Source organism: Ichthyophthirius multifiliis, assembly GCF_000220395.1.
Source record: "Ichthyophthirius multifiliis unplaced genomic scaffold scaff_1120509251225, whole genome shotgun sequence".
NCBI classification, from domain to species: domain Eukaryota; phylum Ciliophora; class Oligohymenophorea; order Hymenostomatida; genus Ichthyophthirius; species Ichthyophthirius multifiliis.
This window is the reverse complement of record NW_004086082.1, coordinates 12282-31564: the sequence shown is the minus strand read 5'-3', so window position 1 is coordinate 31564 and position 19283 is coordinate 12282. Positions and strand designations below refer to the sequence as shown.

At 15.3% G+C, this 19283-nt stretch overlaps 1 protein-coding gene across 1 annotated transcript, besides 65 other annotated features; it reads left to right on the top strand. All coding sequences in view use genetic code 6, as the record gives it.

Annotated features, from left to right (window-relative positions):
* Nucleotides 1-551: 551 nt before the first annotated feature.
* Nucleotides 552-596: a microsatellite.
* A 669-nt stretch (nt 597-1265) lies between these two features.
* Nucleotides 1266-1300: a microsatellite.
* Nucleotides 1273-1319: a microsatellite.
* Nucleotides 1320-1689: 370 nt separating this feature from the next.
* Nucleotides 1690-1853: a microsatellite.
* Nucleotides 1690-1854: a microsatellite.
* Nucleotides 1690-1856: a microsatellite.
* Nucleotides 1700-1853: a microsatellite.
* A 174-nt stretch (nt 1857-2030) lies between the features above and the next one.
* Nucleotides 2031-2067: a microsatellite.
* Nucleotides 2068-3041: 974 nt separating this feature from the next.
* Nucleotides 3042-3275, top strand: IMG5_163380 (hypothetical protein; the record flags this gene model as incomplete). Its single annotated transcript, XM_004030270.1, has 1 exon — nt 3042-3275. The coding sequence occupies one exon, from the start codon at nt 3042-3044 to the stop codon at nt 3273-3275; it is 234 nt and encodes a 77-aa protein (XP_004030318.1).
* A 141-nt stretch (nt 3276-3416) lies between these two features.
* Nucleotides 3417-3470: a microsatellite.
* A 19-nt stretch (nt 3471-3489) lies between these two features.
* Nucleotides 3490-3590: a microsatellite.
* Nucleotides 3591-3706: 116 nt separating this feature from the next.
* Nucleotides 3707-3770: a microsatellite.
* Nucleotides 3715-3752: a microsatellite.
* Nucleotides 3771-4122: 352 nt separating the features above from the next.
* Nucleotides 4123-4153: a microsatellite.
* An 865-nt stretch (nt 4154-5018) lies between these two features.
* Nucleotides 5019-5060: a microsatellite.
* A 380-nt stretch (nt 5061-5440) lies between these two features.
* Nucleotides 5441-5534: a microsatellite.
* Nucleotides 5535-5674: 140 nt separating this feature from the next.
* Nucleotides 5675-5766: a microsatellite.
* Nucleotides 5685-5779: a microsatellite.
* Nucleotides 5780-5854: 75 nt separating this feature from the next.
* Nucleotides 5855-5950: a microsatellite.
* Nucleotides 5856-5948: a microsatellite.
* Nucleotides 5863-5950: a microsatellite.
* Nucleotides 5877-5954: a microsatellite.
* Nucleotides 5881-5950: a microsatellite.
* A 195-nt stretch (nt 5955-6149) lies between the features above and the next one.
* Nucleotides 6150-6182: a microsatellite.
* Nucleotides 6183-7460: 1278 nt separating this feature from the next.
* Nucleotides 7461-7542: a microsatellite.
* Nucleotides 7543-7562: 20 nt separating this feature from the next.
* Nucleotides 7563-7606: a microsatellite.
* A 640-nt stretch (nt 7607-8246) lies between these two features.
* Nucleotides 8247-8306: a microsatellite.
* Nucleotides 8251-8300: a microsatellite.
* A 631-nt stretch (nt 8307-8937) lies between the features above and the next one.
* Nucleotides 8938-8982: a microsatellite.
* Nucleotides 8948-9004: a microsatellite.
* A 177-nt stretch (nt 9005-9181) lies between these two features.
* Nucleotides 9182-9370: a microsatellite.
* Nucleotides 9182-9377: a microsatellite.
* Nucleotides 9194-9234: a microsatellite.
* Nucleotides 9194-9347: a microsatellite.
* Nucleotides 9242-9298: a microsatellite.
* Nucleotides 9378-9984: 607 nt separating the features above from the next.
* Nucleotides 9985-10017: a microsatellite.
* A 567-nt stretch (nt 10018-10584) lies between these two features.
* Nucleotides 10585-10696: a microsatellite.
* Nucleotides 10630-11048: a microsatellite.
* Nucleotides 10635-11048: a microsatellite.
* Nucleotides 10852-10906: a microsatellite.
* A 66-nt stretch (nt 11049-11114) lies between the features above and the next one.
* Nucleotides 11115-11881: a microsatellite.
* Nucleotides 11367-11968: a microsatellite.
* Nucleotides 11443-11626: a microsatellite.
* Nucleotides 11617-11800: a microsatellite.
* Nucleotides 11791-11960: a microsatellite.
* Nucleotides 11969-12984: 1016 nt separating the features above from the next.
* Nucleotides 12985-13036: a microsatellite.
* A 478-nt stretch (nt 13037-13514) lies between these two features.
* Nucleotides 13515-13601: a microsatellite.
* Nucleotides 13560-14454: a microsatellite.
* Nucleotides 13651-13701: a microsatellite.
* Nucleotides 13655-13745: a microsatellite.
* Nucleotides 13655-14454: a microsatellite.
* Nucleotides 13671-13821: a microsatellite.
* Nucleotides 13675-13938: a microsatellite.
* Nucleotides 13982-14067: a microsatellite.
* Nucleotides 14162-14251: a microsatellite.
* Nucleotides 14386-14439: a microsatellite.
* Nucleotides 14455-15822: 1368 nt separating the features above from the next.
* Nucleotides 15823-15904: a microsatellite.
* A 669-nt stretch (nt 15905-16573) lies between these two features.
* Nucleotides 16574-16611: a microsatellite.
* Nucleotides 16612-16619: 8 nt separating this feature from the next.
* Nucleotides 16620-16682: a microsatellite.
* Nucleotides 16683-17351: 669 nt separating this feature from the next.
* Nucleotides 17352-17464: a microsatellite.
* A 180-nt stretch (nt 17465-17644) lies between these two features.
* Nucleotides 17645-17757: a microsatellite.
* Nucleotides 17660-17756: a microsatellite.
* Nucleotides 17661-17710: a microsatellite.
* Nucleotides 17758-18742: 985 nt separating the features above from the next.
* Nucleotides 18743-18784: a microsatellite.
* A 290-nt stretch (nt 18785-19074) lies between these two features.
* Nucleotides 19075-19117: a microsatellite.
* Nucleotides 19079-19110: a microsatellite.
* Nucleotides 19118-19283: the final 166 nt, after the last annotated feature.

Sequence of the window (19283 nt, the reverse complement as noted above, 5' to 3'; positions counted from 1 at the left end):
GATTTTACATATAATTTTTTCTAAAAAATAAATATTATTTATTATAAAGAATATTAATTTAAAAAAATAAATCTTTTGTAAAATATAAAACGTTATAAAACTATAAAAATAATCAAATATTTTTTATTTAATTAAAAAAAAATTCGCTTTTTTTTTTTTTTTTTAAATAAAAGTTTCTTTATAAAAATTATAAATGAATCTTGAAATAATATCATAAACTTAATTATAAAATAACTAATATTAAACCTAATAAGAAAATATAGCTATTATCGATACTAAAAATTAAAATAATTATGAATAATAAACAAATTCAGATTCTCAATCTTTGTCATATGATGAACATCTTCCACATTTAGATCCTGAAATAAGCGATAAAAGTGATTCTAATAAAAATAATTATCGAGTAGTTTATAAATCGAAGAAAGAAATAGATATATAAAATGAATAAGAAGAGATTTTTGATTCCTATATATAAAATAACGAATATTTAGAGAAAATGGTTTCATAAAAAATAATTGATTTTAATAAAGAAATAGAATAAAACGAAGAACAAAAATAAAAAAAACTAAAAGAAATAAAGAAACTAAAAAAAATAATTAAAAAATTTAAATTCGATTATAAATATGACCAAAATAATAAACCAAGAATATATAACTTATAAGAAAAAAAAACAAAACTATACCAAAATACATTTTCATAAGAATAATTTGATTAAAACAAACATATTTTTTATATAGACGAGGAAGAAAATATATAAAAATATACTTTTTTAAACGAAATCGAAGTCTATTTTTTATTAAAAACCGATTTAGTAAATAAAACAAACAAAATATACCCCATATATATATATATGTTTTTCAATAAAAAATAAGTTATTAGAAACATTTATTATAGAATTGAAAAGTTTTTTATAAATAATGTGCGAAAACAAATGTATAATATAAGATTTTACATAAAAATATAAATGTTAATATCAAAAGAATATATTATTTTAATTTAATAATAAAACTCCATTTGTTTTTTAAATAAACTTCTTTTTAGAAGATGAAAATTATGATTTTATTCGAAAAAAAACAATAGAAAATTTCTTTTAATTAAAAAATACTAAAATACTTGAATTTTCTAATTTTATACTTTTTTGGGCTTCCTAAAAAAACATATTATCAAATGAGTATTTAAATAAATATAATTGGATATATTTAATTATATTTTTTTTCTAAAAAAATTACTTATTGCCACCTTCTTATAATTATCAAGAATTACTAAAATAAGCTTAATAAATCAAATAAGACTTAAAAATAGATAATATTAATAAATAGGATTTTATTTAATTATATTAAAATGATTTCTTTTTGACAAATTAACTTGATGTGATTCCTATTATAAAACCTAATGATATTATTTTATAAAATAAATAATAATATATTAGTTTAGGAGTTCTGTTTTTTAAGTTCTTGCATTTTATTTTAAATAATTTAGATTAGAGTGAATAAGCAGTTTCTCTTTGTGGGGAAAATTAACTAAAAAAATTTTATTTTAAAGGTATAGCTATAAATGGAATTCTAAAAGTAAAATCTAATTAAACTAAACATTTAAAAAAAGATGGAGTTTATTATAATTAAATCATTTAAGAATGTCTTTTATCTTTTGAGCTTTTAAAGGAAAAAGCAAATATAAATAAGCTTTTAGAAAAAATATGAAAAAAAATAAAAAAAAAAATAAAAAAAATAAATAAAAAAAAAATAAAAAAAAATAAAAAAAAAAAACAAATAAAAAAAAATAAAAAAAAAAATAAAAGAAAAAATAAAAAAAAAAATAAAAAAAAATAAAATAAAAATAAAAATAAAAAAAAATTATATATTTTAAATAAAAATTCCTTAAAAAAAAAAAAAAAAACAAAGAACAAATTTTTCATATATATCATAAAAAAATATTTAAATACACAAAAAAAAAAAAAAAGAAGAAAGAAAGAAAAAAGCCTTCATTTTTAATTTTATTAATCATTCAATTATATATTTACTTATAATTCCTATTATTATTATTATTATTTTTACTATTATTATTATTTTTCTTCCAATTCCCTTTATTATTCCAAAACTTTTCTTTTTCTCATCTATTCTTCTTCCGAATCTGCTTCATTAATTACTTTTTTTTATTTCTCATTAAAATTAGGATCAGTCCAATATGGCTTTTTAACATATTAAATTGCCTAAGAATTAATTGAATATCTTTTAAAACTTGGAGGAGGCCCATCAAAGAAAACTAATCCCAAAAAGCTATCGCACTTAGCACAACAGGCCTTCTTTTTTTCTACTGTCTATTATTTCTGGAAATTATTTTATATAACATTAATAAAATCCTCCTCTATTTCATACATATTATCATCTTTTATATTAACCGAATTATTTAAACAACTCCAAAATGAAGCCATCCCAGTAGTAGTTAAAAATTTTAAATTCCAATCGAATAATCGAGTACTACATACTGAACAATGGTAATATCCAACTTCTTATTCAAACCATTTATCACCTGTAAATGGACGTTCCATTCCTTTTCCTTAAGTTATCCAATATTAATGTGGGGTCATATTTAAACGGTCGATTCGGAATTCTTTAGAGGATAAAAGTTCGGTTGGATTTTCGATGTTTTATTATTAAATTTGCGTTTTTTTAGTGGTTTTGGCTGTTTTTCGTGATTTTGTGGAAAAGTATTTAAACGATTTAAAATTATTTTAAAATATTTTGATCATTTTTGTTGGAAGAAAAAAAAATAATTTGATTAAAAAAGATTTTATTTTTATATTATTTAATAAAACACAAAAAATGTTAAATAAATTTTTTACTTTTACATATAAAAAAAGCATAAGAAAAGTTACAAATAAAATATAATTTTTACAATCAAATAAAAATAATAACGAAAATTTAATTTCTTTTTATTTCTTAAATAAAGACGGAAACGAAATAAAAGTAACATCAAAAGAAGGAAAAAATATATTGGAAATTGCACATGAAAATAATATAGATTTAGAAGGAGCATGCGAAATGTCCCTAGCATGTTCCACATGTCATGTTATTTTAGATGATAAGGTTTATAATTAATTGCCTAGTGCATCATTAGAAGAAGAAGATCTTTTAGATTTAGCCTTTGGATTGACTGATACTAGCAGACTTGGATGTTAAGTAAAAGTTGATAAAAATTTCGAAAATACAAGAGTAAAATTACCAAAGGCAACTAGAAATTTTTATGTGGATGGACATAAACCATAACCACATTGATAATGAAGATTATATTATATTTATTATTGTATTTTATTAAATATTTATAAAAATGTATGTATAATTGAGTACTTTTATTAATTTTTGATCAATTTAAAATATAAATTATTTTAAAATATAAGAAGATATTTATGTTTAAAGATATATATATATAAATATATATATATATATATATATATATATATATATATATATTATTTATTTTTTTAATTAATTATATTTTCATATATATTATCATATAATTATTTAATTAAAATATTTTTTATATTTATCTATATAAATTATATAATTTTATTAATAAATATGTTCTTTATAAATATTTATTTGAAAATACATTATATTTAATATGAATAAAATATTTATTTTAAAAAATATAGACAGTTTAAATTTTAATGTATATATGTAATAAAAAAATAGTTCAATAAACATTTTATAACTATTTAAATATAATATTTTAAATTTAATATATTAAATTTATTGATTTAATAAATATTTTTATATTTTAAATGTTTATATATAATCTTTAGAAATATAAAATTATATTTAATAATGTTAAAAATGAAAATGTATTATTAAAAATAAAAATAAATGACATAAATTTATATATATATATATTTTTATATAAAATTAATATATATAATATATAATATATATTTATAATTTAATTTTATTTATTTTCCAATTAAAATCTATTATAAAAATAATATATTATATTTTTTTGTATATTTATTACTAAAACTAAAATAATATATACTTTTATTTATTAAATATCAGAAAATATATTTTTTTAATTTTTTTTACATATGAAAAATATTTAAATATCATTAAAATTAGATTTTATTTTTTCTATATAATATATATATATATATATATATATAAAATATGAATTCTAATTCATTTAAATTTATAATATAAAAATTTTTTATTTTATTATAACAATTATTTTACTAATTTTTAATAAATAATATAAAATAAATTTTTACACTATATATATAATATAATCAAAATACATAAATTTATATTATTCACTCAATTATATTAATATTTCTTTGAACCAATTTTTCAACTTTAAGATATTCTAAATAACATATTAAAGCAAGTATCTTATCTTAATATTTAAAGTCATACTTGTTATTAAATTTAATTAAAGCTCTTGTTCCTTCACAATTTAAAGTACCTCCATGCGCGACATTTTTTTTTTAATTATCAACTATATCTAATTTAACTCTAAAGCATGTAAAAATTTAATAAAATTAAATTAAAATGCTAAAAATAGGACAAGCATAACATTTAAACCAACCAGGAGTTTTTACAGAAAAACTTTATTAAGATTAAGTAGTAACTTTACTTCTGATTTCCAAAAAAAAAAAATCTTTTTTTATAGTCCCTAATTATTATTTTTTGCCATTAGAATCTTATTTATAAAAAAAAAAGTTTTCTAGTATTAATAATTCTTAAGTATTTTAAGAAAAAGTTTATAATTTCATTTAGTTTAATTGATCAGATCTTGTGTATATTATTATAGGCATAGTATCTTCATTAATAATTAAACGAAAAGTAGTATAATCGTATTCTATTAGTATTTTTTAAGCTTAATCAAGTTTATTTAGTAATTATTCTGTATTTTAATTATTAACTAGTTAATTTTATTATTCCATCTATATTTTTTTTCTCTTAAAATAATTTTAAATAGATATTTTTAATATTAAAAAAATAAAATTTCATAAATTTTTAAAAAATAAAATATATATATATATATATATAAATATAAATATATATATATATTTATTTATAATAATAAAAAAAAGTAAAAATACTAAAATCATGGATTATGAATAACTAGAATCTCATCTAGTTTAAGTTTGTTCCCCTTCTATGTTGGAAATGTAGAAAAAAGCTTAAATATTTATCTAGGATAAGCATTTAAGAGGTGTGAGTGTCTTTTTGTTTTACCTCTTTCCCTGTATTATGCATTTAGACTATATCTCCCCCCACAACGTAGGATTGGAATTCATTATTACCTATTATTGGCTGCGAGTTTCTGATTATGTATCGTTAATAGAAGTTCAATATCTCTTTTTCTTTTTATTAAAAGAATAAACAAATATTATATATAGATGTATTTTTTCTCCTCTCTGATCTCAATTATTAGGAAATCCAAAAGAATTATTATATTAATTATTATTATTATTATTATTATTATTATTATTATTATTATTATTATTATTATTATTATTATTATTATTATTATTTTATTATCTTTTATTTTGGGGTAGTAAACAAATATTATATATGGATGGATTTTATTATATTATTATTATTATTATTATTTAAAGAAATTATAAGTAAATATATATATGATCTTCCACTTTGATCTCATTTATTGTATATCCAAGCCAATTATTATTTTTATATTATAAATTATTATTATTAAATTATATTATATTATATTATATTATATTATTATTATTATTATATTATATTATATTATGTTATATTATATTTGGAATAGGAAACAAATATTATATATATATCTATTTTTCTCCTTTCTGATTTAAATTATTAGAATATCGAACAGAATTATTAATATTATGATTTCTTTTATTATTATTATATTTTTTATTTATTTTATTATTACTTTATTATTATTATTTTATGTTATATTATTATATTATATTTCATTGTTTTTTGTTATGATAGTATGATCGCTTTATATTATGAATATAAAAGTGTCAATATATGAAAATACATATATAATATTAATTTAAATACAATTATTATTAAATATTTTTTTATTTATAAAAATAATTATATACTATTTGTACTATTTTATTAAATATATATATATATATCTTTTAAATCTTAATTTTTTTTTATATATATATATATATATATATATATATATATTCATTAATTAGTTGAATAAGTAATATTTGTAATACTCTGGAACCTAATAAATTCTATAGCAGTCAATAAAGCTATAAGCTTTTCATCATTCTAGAATTTATATTATTTATTGAAAATTAGTCTAGCTCTAGTTTAATTACAATTCAATGATTTTAAATCCGCAGTATGTTTTCCTTTATTATCTATAACCTTATGGCTCATTGGAGGACATAAACAAGGCAATAAAAATAGATTTATTAATGGAATTAATATACATTTAATCCATCCGGGAGTTTTTACTTAAAAAAATTATTAAGTTTCAGTAATTATTTTTGTTTAAACTCCTAAACAAAGAGCATCTTTTTAGAAAACACCTATTTGTTTTTTCTCTCCATTTTCATTAATTTTAGTAATAAAATAATTAGACATTGTTACTAAGTCATAATTATTAATAGAATAAGAGTATAATTTAGATTCATTTATTTTTGTTCGTGTATATATTAAGCAAGGATTTTATTCATTGTCTATTGTCAAATGAAAGCTTGTGTAGTCAAAATCTATAAATACTATTGAAGCTTATGCTATTTTTTATAAAAGCGAAGTACAATCTTAATTGATGCAATTATTTTCAGTTTTAAAATTTGAATCAAGAGAAGCCATTTTTATATATATGTATATTGTATATGAAAAATATTTTTTTTTTTTTTTTTTAAATACAAAAAATAAAAATATATAATATTAAATTTTATAATTTGAGTTTTTAATTATTTAAAAATTAAAATATATAACTAATTTATTTTACATTACTATTTTTTTCTAAATTTTTCTTTTTATTTATTTGACATCAGAGAATATTTTATTATTAATATATATTACTTAAAATCAATATAATCGTAAACAAATGTTTCCCTATAAACCTTAACAAATACTAATATTCAATTGTATATATTTACTTTTTTTAATATAAAAAAATTTATAAGATTCAAATAATATAAATACAGTAATAAAGTATTAAAATTGAATAATTAATTAAATTTAGACATTAAAAGTATTTTTTATATCAAATTATAATACTTTGTAATACAAATAAAATATAAATAATTAAATAAATATAGACTTAATATATAATATAGTATTAATACTTGCTTTTGATAATAAAATGTCTTAATAATAATATGTATTTTATTAAACATTCTTAATTTTTTTTTAAAAAACTCATTCGCGACTACAAAAAAAAGGAGGAAACGGCCTTTTTTTTATTTAATTGATCTTTTTAAAAAAATATCAAAATAACTAATTTATATATATATAAATATATATAAATATATATAAATATATATAAATATATATATATATATATTTATTTATATATATATATATACTTTATTTATTAAATATGTTTAAAATAAATAAAATAAATAAAATAAATAAAATAAATAAAATAATCTATTAATCTGATTTAAAGAAAATTTATAATATTTTAAGCTAATAAAAGCTACTTTTTTTATTAAAAAATAATTTACTTTCTATTAAAAATATCGAATAGTGTACAAATTTAATATTATTTTATAAAAAAAAACTATTATCATCATTTTAAATAGTAAATTAGATATAAATAGAATTTTGAACTTATTATATTATAATTTATTTAACACATATATATTTAATACTTTTTATTTGAGAATTGAATTTATGTTATATATTATATCTTATAAAAATCAAATATAAAATCTAATTATAAAAGCCTGAATAAAGTATTTGTTTCTTATATAGATATTTCTTTACTTTTATTATTATATAGGTTATTTTTTTTCCTTATTCTATTTTTTTATTTTAAATTAAATAATAATAATACTATTATATTCAAATATAATTATTTCTCTATTTATTTATTAAAAATTGTACATCATATTCGATCTTTATTATCATTTACAAAAAAAAATCTATATATTATACAATTAGAATATAAGTTATTAATATCCTTTAAATATAAATATTAATAAAAAATTCATAAAATAAAAACTAATAAAAGAAATATATAATATATATGATATATAAATTATTGATCTAAATAGAAAAATGATTATATTAATAATAATATTAATAATAATAATATTAATAATAATAATAATAATAATATAAATACTTTTTTAAATTTAATACCATATATAATATTTTAAAATGACTTAATTAATAAATTAAAAAAGCAATTATTTTACAAAAAATCAATATTAACAATTTATATATATATATCTTTTTTTCAGTTATTATTTTATATATTTTTATCTAATTTTAAATATTTTCGACTAATAACATTTAATCGTTTTTTCTATTTTTTTACTTCTAAATTAAATGAATCCTATCCTATTTTACACCCACAATTTTATTTAAGACATCTACATTTTTAAATCGAATATAGCCTATTTTATGGATAAATTTTATCATATGATTTAATTATTTATTGTGCTATTTCCTTCATTTTAAATATTTATTAATAGCTCATTTTTTTATTATTTGTTCCTTATAAATCTAAAAGACTGTTATTATTTGTATAAGAAAATGCTTTTTTTTTATTATCTTAAGTATTCTCATGCTTTTCTATTTCATTATATGTTTTTATATTATTCATTGTCAAACATTTAAAACCTGAATTTGATACATTTTAAATGGAATCGTTTTATTATTTCAAAGAAAAGCTTTAATTTTGTTTTTTTTTTAATTTAAAAATATCTAAATAAGATAAACATCCTCTATTTCTTTTTTAAGGAAATAAAAGATATATTTTTTTATTTTAATTAATATTTTTTTATTATTTTAATTATTATAGTAATTATTTTTTAATTTCGAAGTATTGTTTTTATGAAACCGAGTCTTTTTTTTATTTAATTCTATTTTTTTTTTCATTAAAAAGATTTAAATTTAGCTTATTTTATAAGGCTTTTAATAACTATAAACTAGTGTTCCTTTCCGAAAAAAAACTTTGACTTTCTTTATAATTTATAGGCATTATTTTTTTTTGCTTTTTGGTATTAATTCCCTATTGATATTCGGTATTAATTCCCTATTGATATTCGGTATTAATTCCATATTGATTTTTAGTATTAATTTTCATTCCCTATTAATTTTAGGTATTAATTCCCTATTAATTTTAGGTATTAACTCCCTATTTATTTTAGGTATTAATTTCCTATTGACTTTAGGTATTAATTCCCTATTACTACCCATCATTATTTATTTATTAAACAATATTTTGATTAATGGAATTATTTAAACTAAAAAAAACGATTTAGCCCTTTTTTATATATATTCTGAACTTTTATTTAATAAATACTCATCTTCTTTTAATGATAATTCAATATTATCTTCATAATCCATATATGTAAATGAATTTTAGTTCATTTTTAAAATTCTAATTTATTTATCTTTTTATTATTATATTATTTCCTATTAAAGTTTATTTATTTCCTCTTCTATTTGTTCATCTTCGAAATTCTCAATAAATTCGAAATTATCATCTTAAAATAAATCGTTTTCCATTTAATCTTCTATATTTTTTATATATCTTTCTATTTCTAAACCTTCTTTGATTTTTTAATTTTAAATATATCTTTCCTTTAAAGAATTATCAAAATCTTCATTTATTATTGATTATTTCTTTTCTCGTAATGTCACAGGCTATGTTTTACACAATTATTTGTGTAGACTTAGTTTTATTTATTCTAATTACTCGGCCTATACTTTATAAATGCATTATTTTTTTATAAAATTTTCAGTTTCTTAAGTTTTTAATTTTTTCCTTTAAATTAAGTTATCTATAAAAGTTTATATATATATATATATATATATTTATATATATTTAAAATACAATTATATTAATATTAAAACATATATATTAATATTATTATATTTATATAATAGCAAAATATATACCGAAATCAATAGATGATTATTTAAAGCTATCATTATTCGTTAAAGTATTACTTTTAGACCTTCTTAATTTAAATTAAAAGCCTTATTTTTCTTAAATAAGCTAAAATGAAGTATTTCTTTTAATTTAAATACTTTAATATGAATTTATTAAGTCTTTATATTCTTTATTATTTGTTTATTTTTCAGTTTAAAAAAAGTAGTTTTTATTCGAATTATTCTCCTTTTTATTTTTTAACTGAATTTATTTATATGAATAATTGATTTTAGCTTTTAATTAATTCTAGTTAAATCCAAATATTTTCGGTTCTTTCTTTTATTCTTCTTATTTTTTCAGATTATTATTTGCAAATAATATCTAGTTTTATTAATCTTTCTTATTACTTTATATTGTATTAGTTTAAACCATTTTAATATATTATGCCCTCTTATTATTTTACAATAACTAATTATCATTTGAATTAGTTGGACTTGTTTCTTTATCATTTTAGGTTAGATTATGTTTTATATCATTTTAATTAGTTTAATTATTTCTTTATTCTTTTCATTATTATTTTTATCAGTTTAATTAGTTTTATTTATTTCTTTATCATTTTAATTAGTTTTATTTGTTTCTTTATCATTTTAGTTATTTTGATTGTTCTTTTTATCAGTTTAATTAGTTTTATTTATTTCTTTATCATTTTAATTATTTTGATTGTTCTTTTTATCATTTTAATTAGTTGGATTTGTTTCTTTATCATTTTTGTTATTTTGATTGTTCTTTTTATCATTTTAATTAGTTTTATTTATTTCTTTATCATTTTAATTATTTTTATTGTTCTTTTTATCGTTTTCATTATTTTGATTATTCTTTTTATCATTTTAATTTGTTAGAATTGCTTTTTTATCATTTTAGTTATTTTGATTATTATTTTTATCATTCTAATTAGTTAGGTTATTCTTTTTATCATTTTAATTTATATCTTTATCATTTATTTTTAAAGTATCTTGTAATAAATGTTATTCGTTAATTTGTAAATTTTTATTATTTTAATTTCCTTTCAATTTAGAATTCGGTTCTTCCTTTTAATTCTAATATTAGTTTTGTTAATTCTTTTCATATTGATCATTTTAATTTCCCTTTAATTTAGAATTCGGTTCTTCCTTTTAATTCTAATATTAGTTTTGTTAATTCTTTTCATATTAATTATTTTAATTTCCCTTTAATTTAGAATTCGGTTCTTCCTTTTAATTCTAATATTATTTTTGTTAATTCTTTTCATATTGATTATTTATATTTCCCATTTAATTTAGAATTCGGTTATTCCTTTTAATTCTAATATTAGTTTTGTTAATTCTTTTCATATTGATTATTTTAATTTCCCTTCAATTTAGAATTCGGTTCTTCCTTTTAATTCTAATATTAGTTTTGTTAATTCTTTTCATATTGATCATTTTAATTTTCATTTTCATTTCCCTTTAATTTAGAATTCGGTTCTTCCTTTTAATTCTAATATTAGTTTTACTAATTCTTTTCATATTGATTATTTTAATTTCCTTTCAATTTAGAATTCGGTTCTTCCTTTTAATTCTAATATTAGTTATGTTAATTCTTTTCATATTGATTATTTTAATTTTCATTTTCATTTCCCTTTAATTTAGAATTCGGTTCTTCCTTTTAATTCTAATATTAGTTTTGTTAATTCTTTTCATATTGATTATTTTAATTTCCCTTTAATTTAGAATTCGGTTCTTCCTTTTAATTCTAATATTAGTTTTACTAATTCTTTTCATATTAATTATTTTAATTTTCATTTTCATTTCCCTTTAATTTAGAATTCGGTTCTTCCTTTTAATTTTAATATTATTTTTACTAATTCTTTTCATATTGATCATTTATATTTGTTTCGTTTTCTTATTTATTAGTTAAACTTTGCGAAATAAAGCAATCATTTATTTAGTTATTTTCTTATTATCCATTAAATATATTCGGTATATCGTTTTTTTTTTAAGTAAACATTGATTCTTCTATTTAATTTCCATTTTTAATATAATTTTGATTTAAATGCTTTTTTTATTATTATATATTATTAGATTCGATTAATAATTTTTATTATTAATAGATAAAATCCTATTATTTGTCATTATTTAAACTATCTTCATTTTTATTATATTATTAATCAAAATAATTATTTCTAGTATTCTGTATTTCTTTATTTTTAATCATTTCTTATTATTAGTTTTGGTTATCTTAAAATAAGTTACTTAAATCCTTATTATCAATATATTAATTGCTTAATTTTAAGTTTTTTTCTTGTTATTATATTTCTTTAATATCTTAATTAATATTAGAATCTAACTAAATGCCATTCTATTCTTTAAGTTGTTAATTTTGCTCTATATTTCTTTTATTTAATTATTATTACTCAATTTTTTTCGAATTTTAACCCTGATCCTGATTTTGGTCCCAGTATTTTTTATTTTATTAAATTAATATTTGGTTAAATACACTTTCTTATTCATTTTGTTAAATTTTTTATTAGTTAATTTAATTTTAATATTTTAGATCAAATTAAGTTTAATTATTATCGTTATCAGGCTATTTAGTTTAATTTTAAGTAATATGTAAAGGCTTATTATCATTTTTATAGTTTAAAACCCCTTATTTTTAATCTATATGATTTTCTTATTAATTAGTTATTTGCTATTCCTTGTTTTATAAAGACTTAATAATATAGCCGTTTTCTTCTTCTTTTATTTGCTATTTAGTTATATTTGATAGGCTCTTTTATATATTATTATTATTATAGACCCCTTGTTTTTAATCTATATGATTTTCCTATTAATTAGTTATTTGCTATTCCTTGTTTTAAGAGGACTAAATTATATTGGTATCTTCTTTTTATAATTATTGTTTATTATTTTAATTTTCTTATATTTATTTTACTTGTTCTTTATTTATTTTATTATTATAATTAACATTTTATATTTGTTCTTCTTTCTGAATTTAATTCGTTTAAGAAATACTTTAAATTGGATTATTTTCATGTTCTTTTTTAGAGTAATTTTCCATAAGAACAGTTTATTATTTTATATTTTAATTTATTCTTTGTTTATCTTTTTAAATATCTTAATCTAGAATTTCTTTGTTATTATTATTCTCTTACTATTATATATTCTTATTATTATCTTATTAATTTATTCGGTTTCCAATTAATAACTCTTTATTATTCTATAAATTTTAGTAATTATCTTATATTAAATATATCTCATTCTAATCTTATATAGTTATTTCACTCTTTTCCATTTCATTATTTAAAGAAACGACTCTATATTACCTTATTTATTATTATATATAATCTTTATCCTATTTATTTTTGTTTAAATTATCATTTTAATAATAATTATTATTATAATCTTAATTTATTAAGTCTTATTATGCAATATTATATTCCTATTATTATAAGTTATTAGATTTTTAGTTATATTTATTATTAGTCTATTATTATAGGTTATTTATCTTTTAGTTATTATTAAATTCATTACTATTATTATTAGTCTATTATAGGTTATTTATCTTTTAGTTATTATATTCGTTACTATTATTATTTATTTATTATTATAAGTTATTTATCTTTTAGTTATTATATTTGTTACTATTATTATTTATTTATTATTATAAGTTATTTATCTTTTATTAATTATTATATTCGTTACTATTATTATTAGTCTATTATTATAAGTTATTTATCTTTTATTAATTATTAAATTCATTACTATTATTATTAGTCTATTATTTTAGGTTATTTATCTTTTATTTATTATTATACCCGTTATTATTATTATTAGTCTATTATTATAAGTTATTTATTTTTTAGTTATTATTAAATTCATTACTATTATTATTTATTTATTTTTATAAACTATTCATATTTTAATAATTATTATATTCGTTACTACTATTATTTATTTATTTTAATAAACTATTCATATTTTATTAATTATTTTATTCGTTACTACTATTATTTATTTATTATTATAAACTATTCATATTTTATTAATTATTAAATTCATTACTATTATTATTTATTTATTTTTATAAACTATTCATATTTTAATAATTATTATATTCTTTACTATTATCATTTATTTATTTTTATAAACTATTCATATTTTAATAATTATTATATTCGTTACTACTATTATTTATTTATTTTTATAAACTATTCATGTTTTATTAATTATTTTATTCGTTACTATTATTATCATTCAATTATTAATAAATATTCATATTTTATTTATTATTATATTCTTTACTATTATCATTTATTTATTTTTATAAACTATTTATATTTTATTAATTATTATATTCATTACTATTATTTCTAGTCTGTTACTCTTTTTCATTTTTTTATTCTATTTTATTATTATATTAACTATTCTCATGTTAAGCTAGCTTTTATATCAAATTTTGTTATTATAATTCTAAAGTTTATCTCTTTTATAAAATATGATTTTGAATTTTTTCTTAATTATTTTTTTTACTTATAATTTAATTCGATTTTTAATCATTTTTTTACTAAAAATCTAAACTTTAATTATTACTATTTTACTAAAATTTACTTATCTATTCTTACATATTAAAAAAAAAATCCTATATTTCATTTCTTTTATCATTTAAATGAATATCAGATTCATTTCTATTATTCTAATTAAACTAAACTTCGTTTTTTTGATTATTATCAGATTCCTATGTTTATTAACATTATTGGGTGCCAATTTTATTATTAAATCTTTCTTTTTTATCTTAAATTTCAATATAATTTGGTTATATATCTCCATTAGACTGCTTTTTTTACTTAGCTATATTCAATATATCTAATATTTCACTATTTGTTAATTATTAGTTGATTTTATTTTTTAATCTTGTTTATTTATATTAATAATAATGTTTTTTCTTAAAAATGATTTTAATTCTGATATTCATTTTAAAAGTTTTAATTTTGTAATTATTCTATTTAATTTTTTCTAAATTTAAATATAAATATATTTATATATTGTATTTACATTAATCCATTTTTTAATTATTAATAAAGTTTGGCTTTTATTAATTTAAACTATTTAACTATGTATATTATTAAGAAACTACTGAGTTTGATTATATTGAATTTTGTATATTATCTTAAATTTATATTTAATCTAAAACAATATTACCAGTTTGTTATTGATTACATACATTTATATCTTAATTTATTAAATTTTATTAAGTTATATTTAGATTGCTTACTATTTACTATATTTAGCCATTTAATAAATTTAATTATTCATTATTATTTTATTATTTTGTAGTATTTTTATTTTATTTATTTTTAATAATACCATTTTGTATATTATCAAAGTTTTTATTTTATTAATATATATTATTTTTAAAAATACTATTATATTAAATATTATTACAAATTTGATTAATTTAGGTATTATTAGAAACCATATTTTATTAATTTTCTAAAATTCGTTTTTAATGATCATTCGAAGCATTTATTTACTAATAATTTTTATTTTAATTACGTCTAAATTTACTTTATTAATCAATAAAAAAGCTATTTTATATATTTTTTTGATTATTAATACTTTATAATTCTTATTAAGAATCTAGATTTTATAAATTGGAAGGCTAACTAAAATTTTATTATTAGTTTCTCATTAATTAATTGACATTTTTTTAAAAATCTTTAAAATATGAAATTAATAAATATATATATATATATATATATATATATATATATATATATATTATATAATATATATATATAAATAATTATTTATATACATATTAGTATTATTTATTTATAAAATAATATTATCTTTACCAGTGTTTATTTAATTTTAATTTCTAAGATTTCCCGATTTTATAAAAAATTCTTAATTTTAATAATAATTTTAATTTGCAAGTTAGTTTTTATTTTTTAATTATTAAAGGTTTTTGTATATTTTTATATTTTACTCATTTAATTTATTTTGGAAATCTAAAGAAGAAGATTAAAATTATTAATTATTTTGCCTTTTCAAATTCTATTACTCGTTAATATTTTTTTCGAAAAAAAATTTTAAACAAAATTTTTCTATTTATTAATTTCTGAATTTTTATTTCCTTCATTATATTACTATTATTTGAATTCATGATATAATTACTATTGGTTTTATAAATTTTTGTTTCTTTTATGTTATTTGTATTCATTATATTCATATTATTTGTGGCTTTCTAGGTTTTTATTTCTTTCATTATATTCGTATAAACTTTAGCTTTTCAAAGATTGTTAGTTTTATGATAACTAATTATTTAAAGGCATTTATTAATACTATTATTACTATTATTAATTTTTTTAAAATTATTTGCTTTAGTTTAAAGAAATTTAATTTTAATATAAACCAGGATTTTATTATTAAAAGAAAAGCAAGTCTTAACAATTTGTATAAAGTTGTTAATTTTTAGTAATGGGCTTTCTTGAATTATTAAAATAATCTTAATTATTAAACTAATAATAACTGTTATTATTATTATTATTATTATTATTATTATTATTATTATTATTATTATAATTTTATTCATTAAAAAAGTTTTAATTATTTTATTATTATTACTAACCTTCACTAATATTTTAATGTTATTTATTAAAATATACCTAATTATTTATATTTATTATATTTTCTTTCTTATATTTGTTTTTTTCTTAATTATTTAAAAAAAACTAATTTTAATTTATTTAATTTTCAGTCTTAGATTTATTTAAAGGAGAAATAAAGTTACTTTTTAAACTTACAAATTTTAAATTTCGGTAATTGTTTTTTGACTAATTAACATGTTCTTTTAAATTCTAGATTTCTTATTGTATTGTTTTTTCTTATAAAGAAAAGCTTTATTTTTTTGTTTAATTTCCTTATTTTTAAACTTCCTCTTTTTTTTCGTCATATTCCATTATGTTATGTCTATTAGAATTACTTAATTAATTTTAATTAAATGATAATCTTTTACAAATATTTTAAAATGATCCTTATTTTGGTTTATTTGTAGTTATTATTTAGTCTATTTTATCCATTATTTAGTCATATATCTTTATTTTTTAAGGAAAATATGAAGGAGTAACTGAAACTGAAAAATTCGTCGAATTATTCTTTTTTTTTATATTTTGATTACTATTGTATATTTCTTCTTTTTCTACTTATTATTATTCGCCATCTATATCATTATTTTGATTTACATTTATTATATAATTATTTTCTATATTGTTTTTCGGATATTAACTACTCTCGTTTATATTTTATTGATTTAAATGCCCTTACATATTGTTTTTCGGATATTAATTACTCTTGTTTATATTTTATTGATTTAAATGGCTTTCTATATTATTCTTTTAGTCTTATTATTAATTTTCATTTAGTTATTTATTAATAACATTGCTTTCTTACATATTGCTAATATGGTTTTCTTACTTATGATTAATATTATTATATATACAGTTATTATTATTATAATATTATTGCTAATTTACTATATTACTATTATTATATACTAGATTACTATTTATTGCTTATTAATTATTATTATATACTTATTTATTATTAATATATTAATTAATATTCTCCTATTTATTATAATTTATTATATTAAGTTCTTATTTATTATTATCACTATATACCCTTTTATTATTGATTATATCATTATTATATTCCTATTTATTATTGTTGGTTTCTATATTGTTTTGTTTATTTTTATTTATATAAAAATTATCTTCCTTATTTTCCTATTATTGATTTTATTGATCATTTTTGGTTTAATTTTTTTCCTACTTTCTATTTTTTTAGAAATAATACTTAGTTTTTAAATTTTCTCCTTCTTATTTCATTTATATTTAATGCTTTTAGACTGTATTTTTATCACATTTCATTTAATTTTAAACTAAATTTGAAAGAAATGTTTAATCTTCTTTACTTCCTTCTGTTTTTTAATTTTATTTTAAAAAATTTTATTTTTTTTAGGAGTATTTAATTAATCTAAAGGATTATTAGTAGAAAAAAATGAAGAAGATGAATTATTTTATTCACACTTTTAATTATAAACCGAGTTTTATTATAAAAACTATTTTTTTTACATCATATTTAACTATAAAAGTTCTTATTAGTATTTTAATTTTTTGAGTTTTTCTTTTTAAATTAAACCAAATATTACTTCCTATTAATACTCCTAACTTTACTAAAATTCCTATTTTTTAATTATTCGATTACTTTCTTTGATTTTTTAATATTCTTAAATCTAAATACTATTTTCTATTTATTTTATTATTTTTCTATTCATTATAATTTCAACTTCCCTTTTTAATTTTTCCAGTTTCATTTCTTATTCGTTTAATTCCTGTTTTTATTTTAAATAATTTTTATTTTCTTAATGTTCATATTTAGATTATTAATTAAATAAATTAAATTCTAATATTCCCAATTTATAACGTCTTTTTGAACTATTTCTTAAACATGGATTTGATTTAGATTACTAATCTAATGAATAAAATTTCTATCGACTAGAACATTTGATTTTAGGGGATTAATTGCTTAAAGTTATTCTAGATAGTCTATTTGGATTATGTTACTATATAGATTCATTTAAATATTATTTATGCATTTTTTTTTTATTATTTTTTTTTAATTAATTTTTATTTATTTTTATTGAATAAAATAAAAAATTTAAATTATTATTATTAATTTTTTTATAAAAATAAAATAAAAACTAATTACATATATTTAAAATATATATATGTATTTGTATATATGTATTATTTTTTTTATCTATATATAAATGTTATATTTTTTGTTTTTTTTTTTTTAGAATTTAAATAATTATAAAATTTTATTTCATTAAAACCCCATTTTTTTATAATATATATATATATAAAGCTTAGTTTTTTTTTTTTTTAATAAAAAAAGTAAAAAATATCCTTTTATTAAATACTTCTTTCTTTTTTTTTTTTTTTTTTTTTCTTTTTTTTTTCTATTTTAATAAACATAAAAACAAAATGAAAAATATATGAAAAAGTAAAAAATAAAACATTATTATTTATACTTTTCATATTTTTTATAAATATAGTTAACTACTTCAATTACATTAAATTGCAACTTTTAATTTTTCTTTTGATTTTTAAACAGCATCATTTATACATTCTG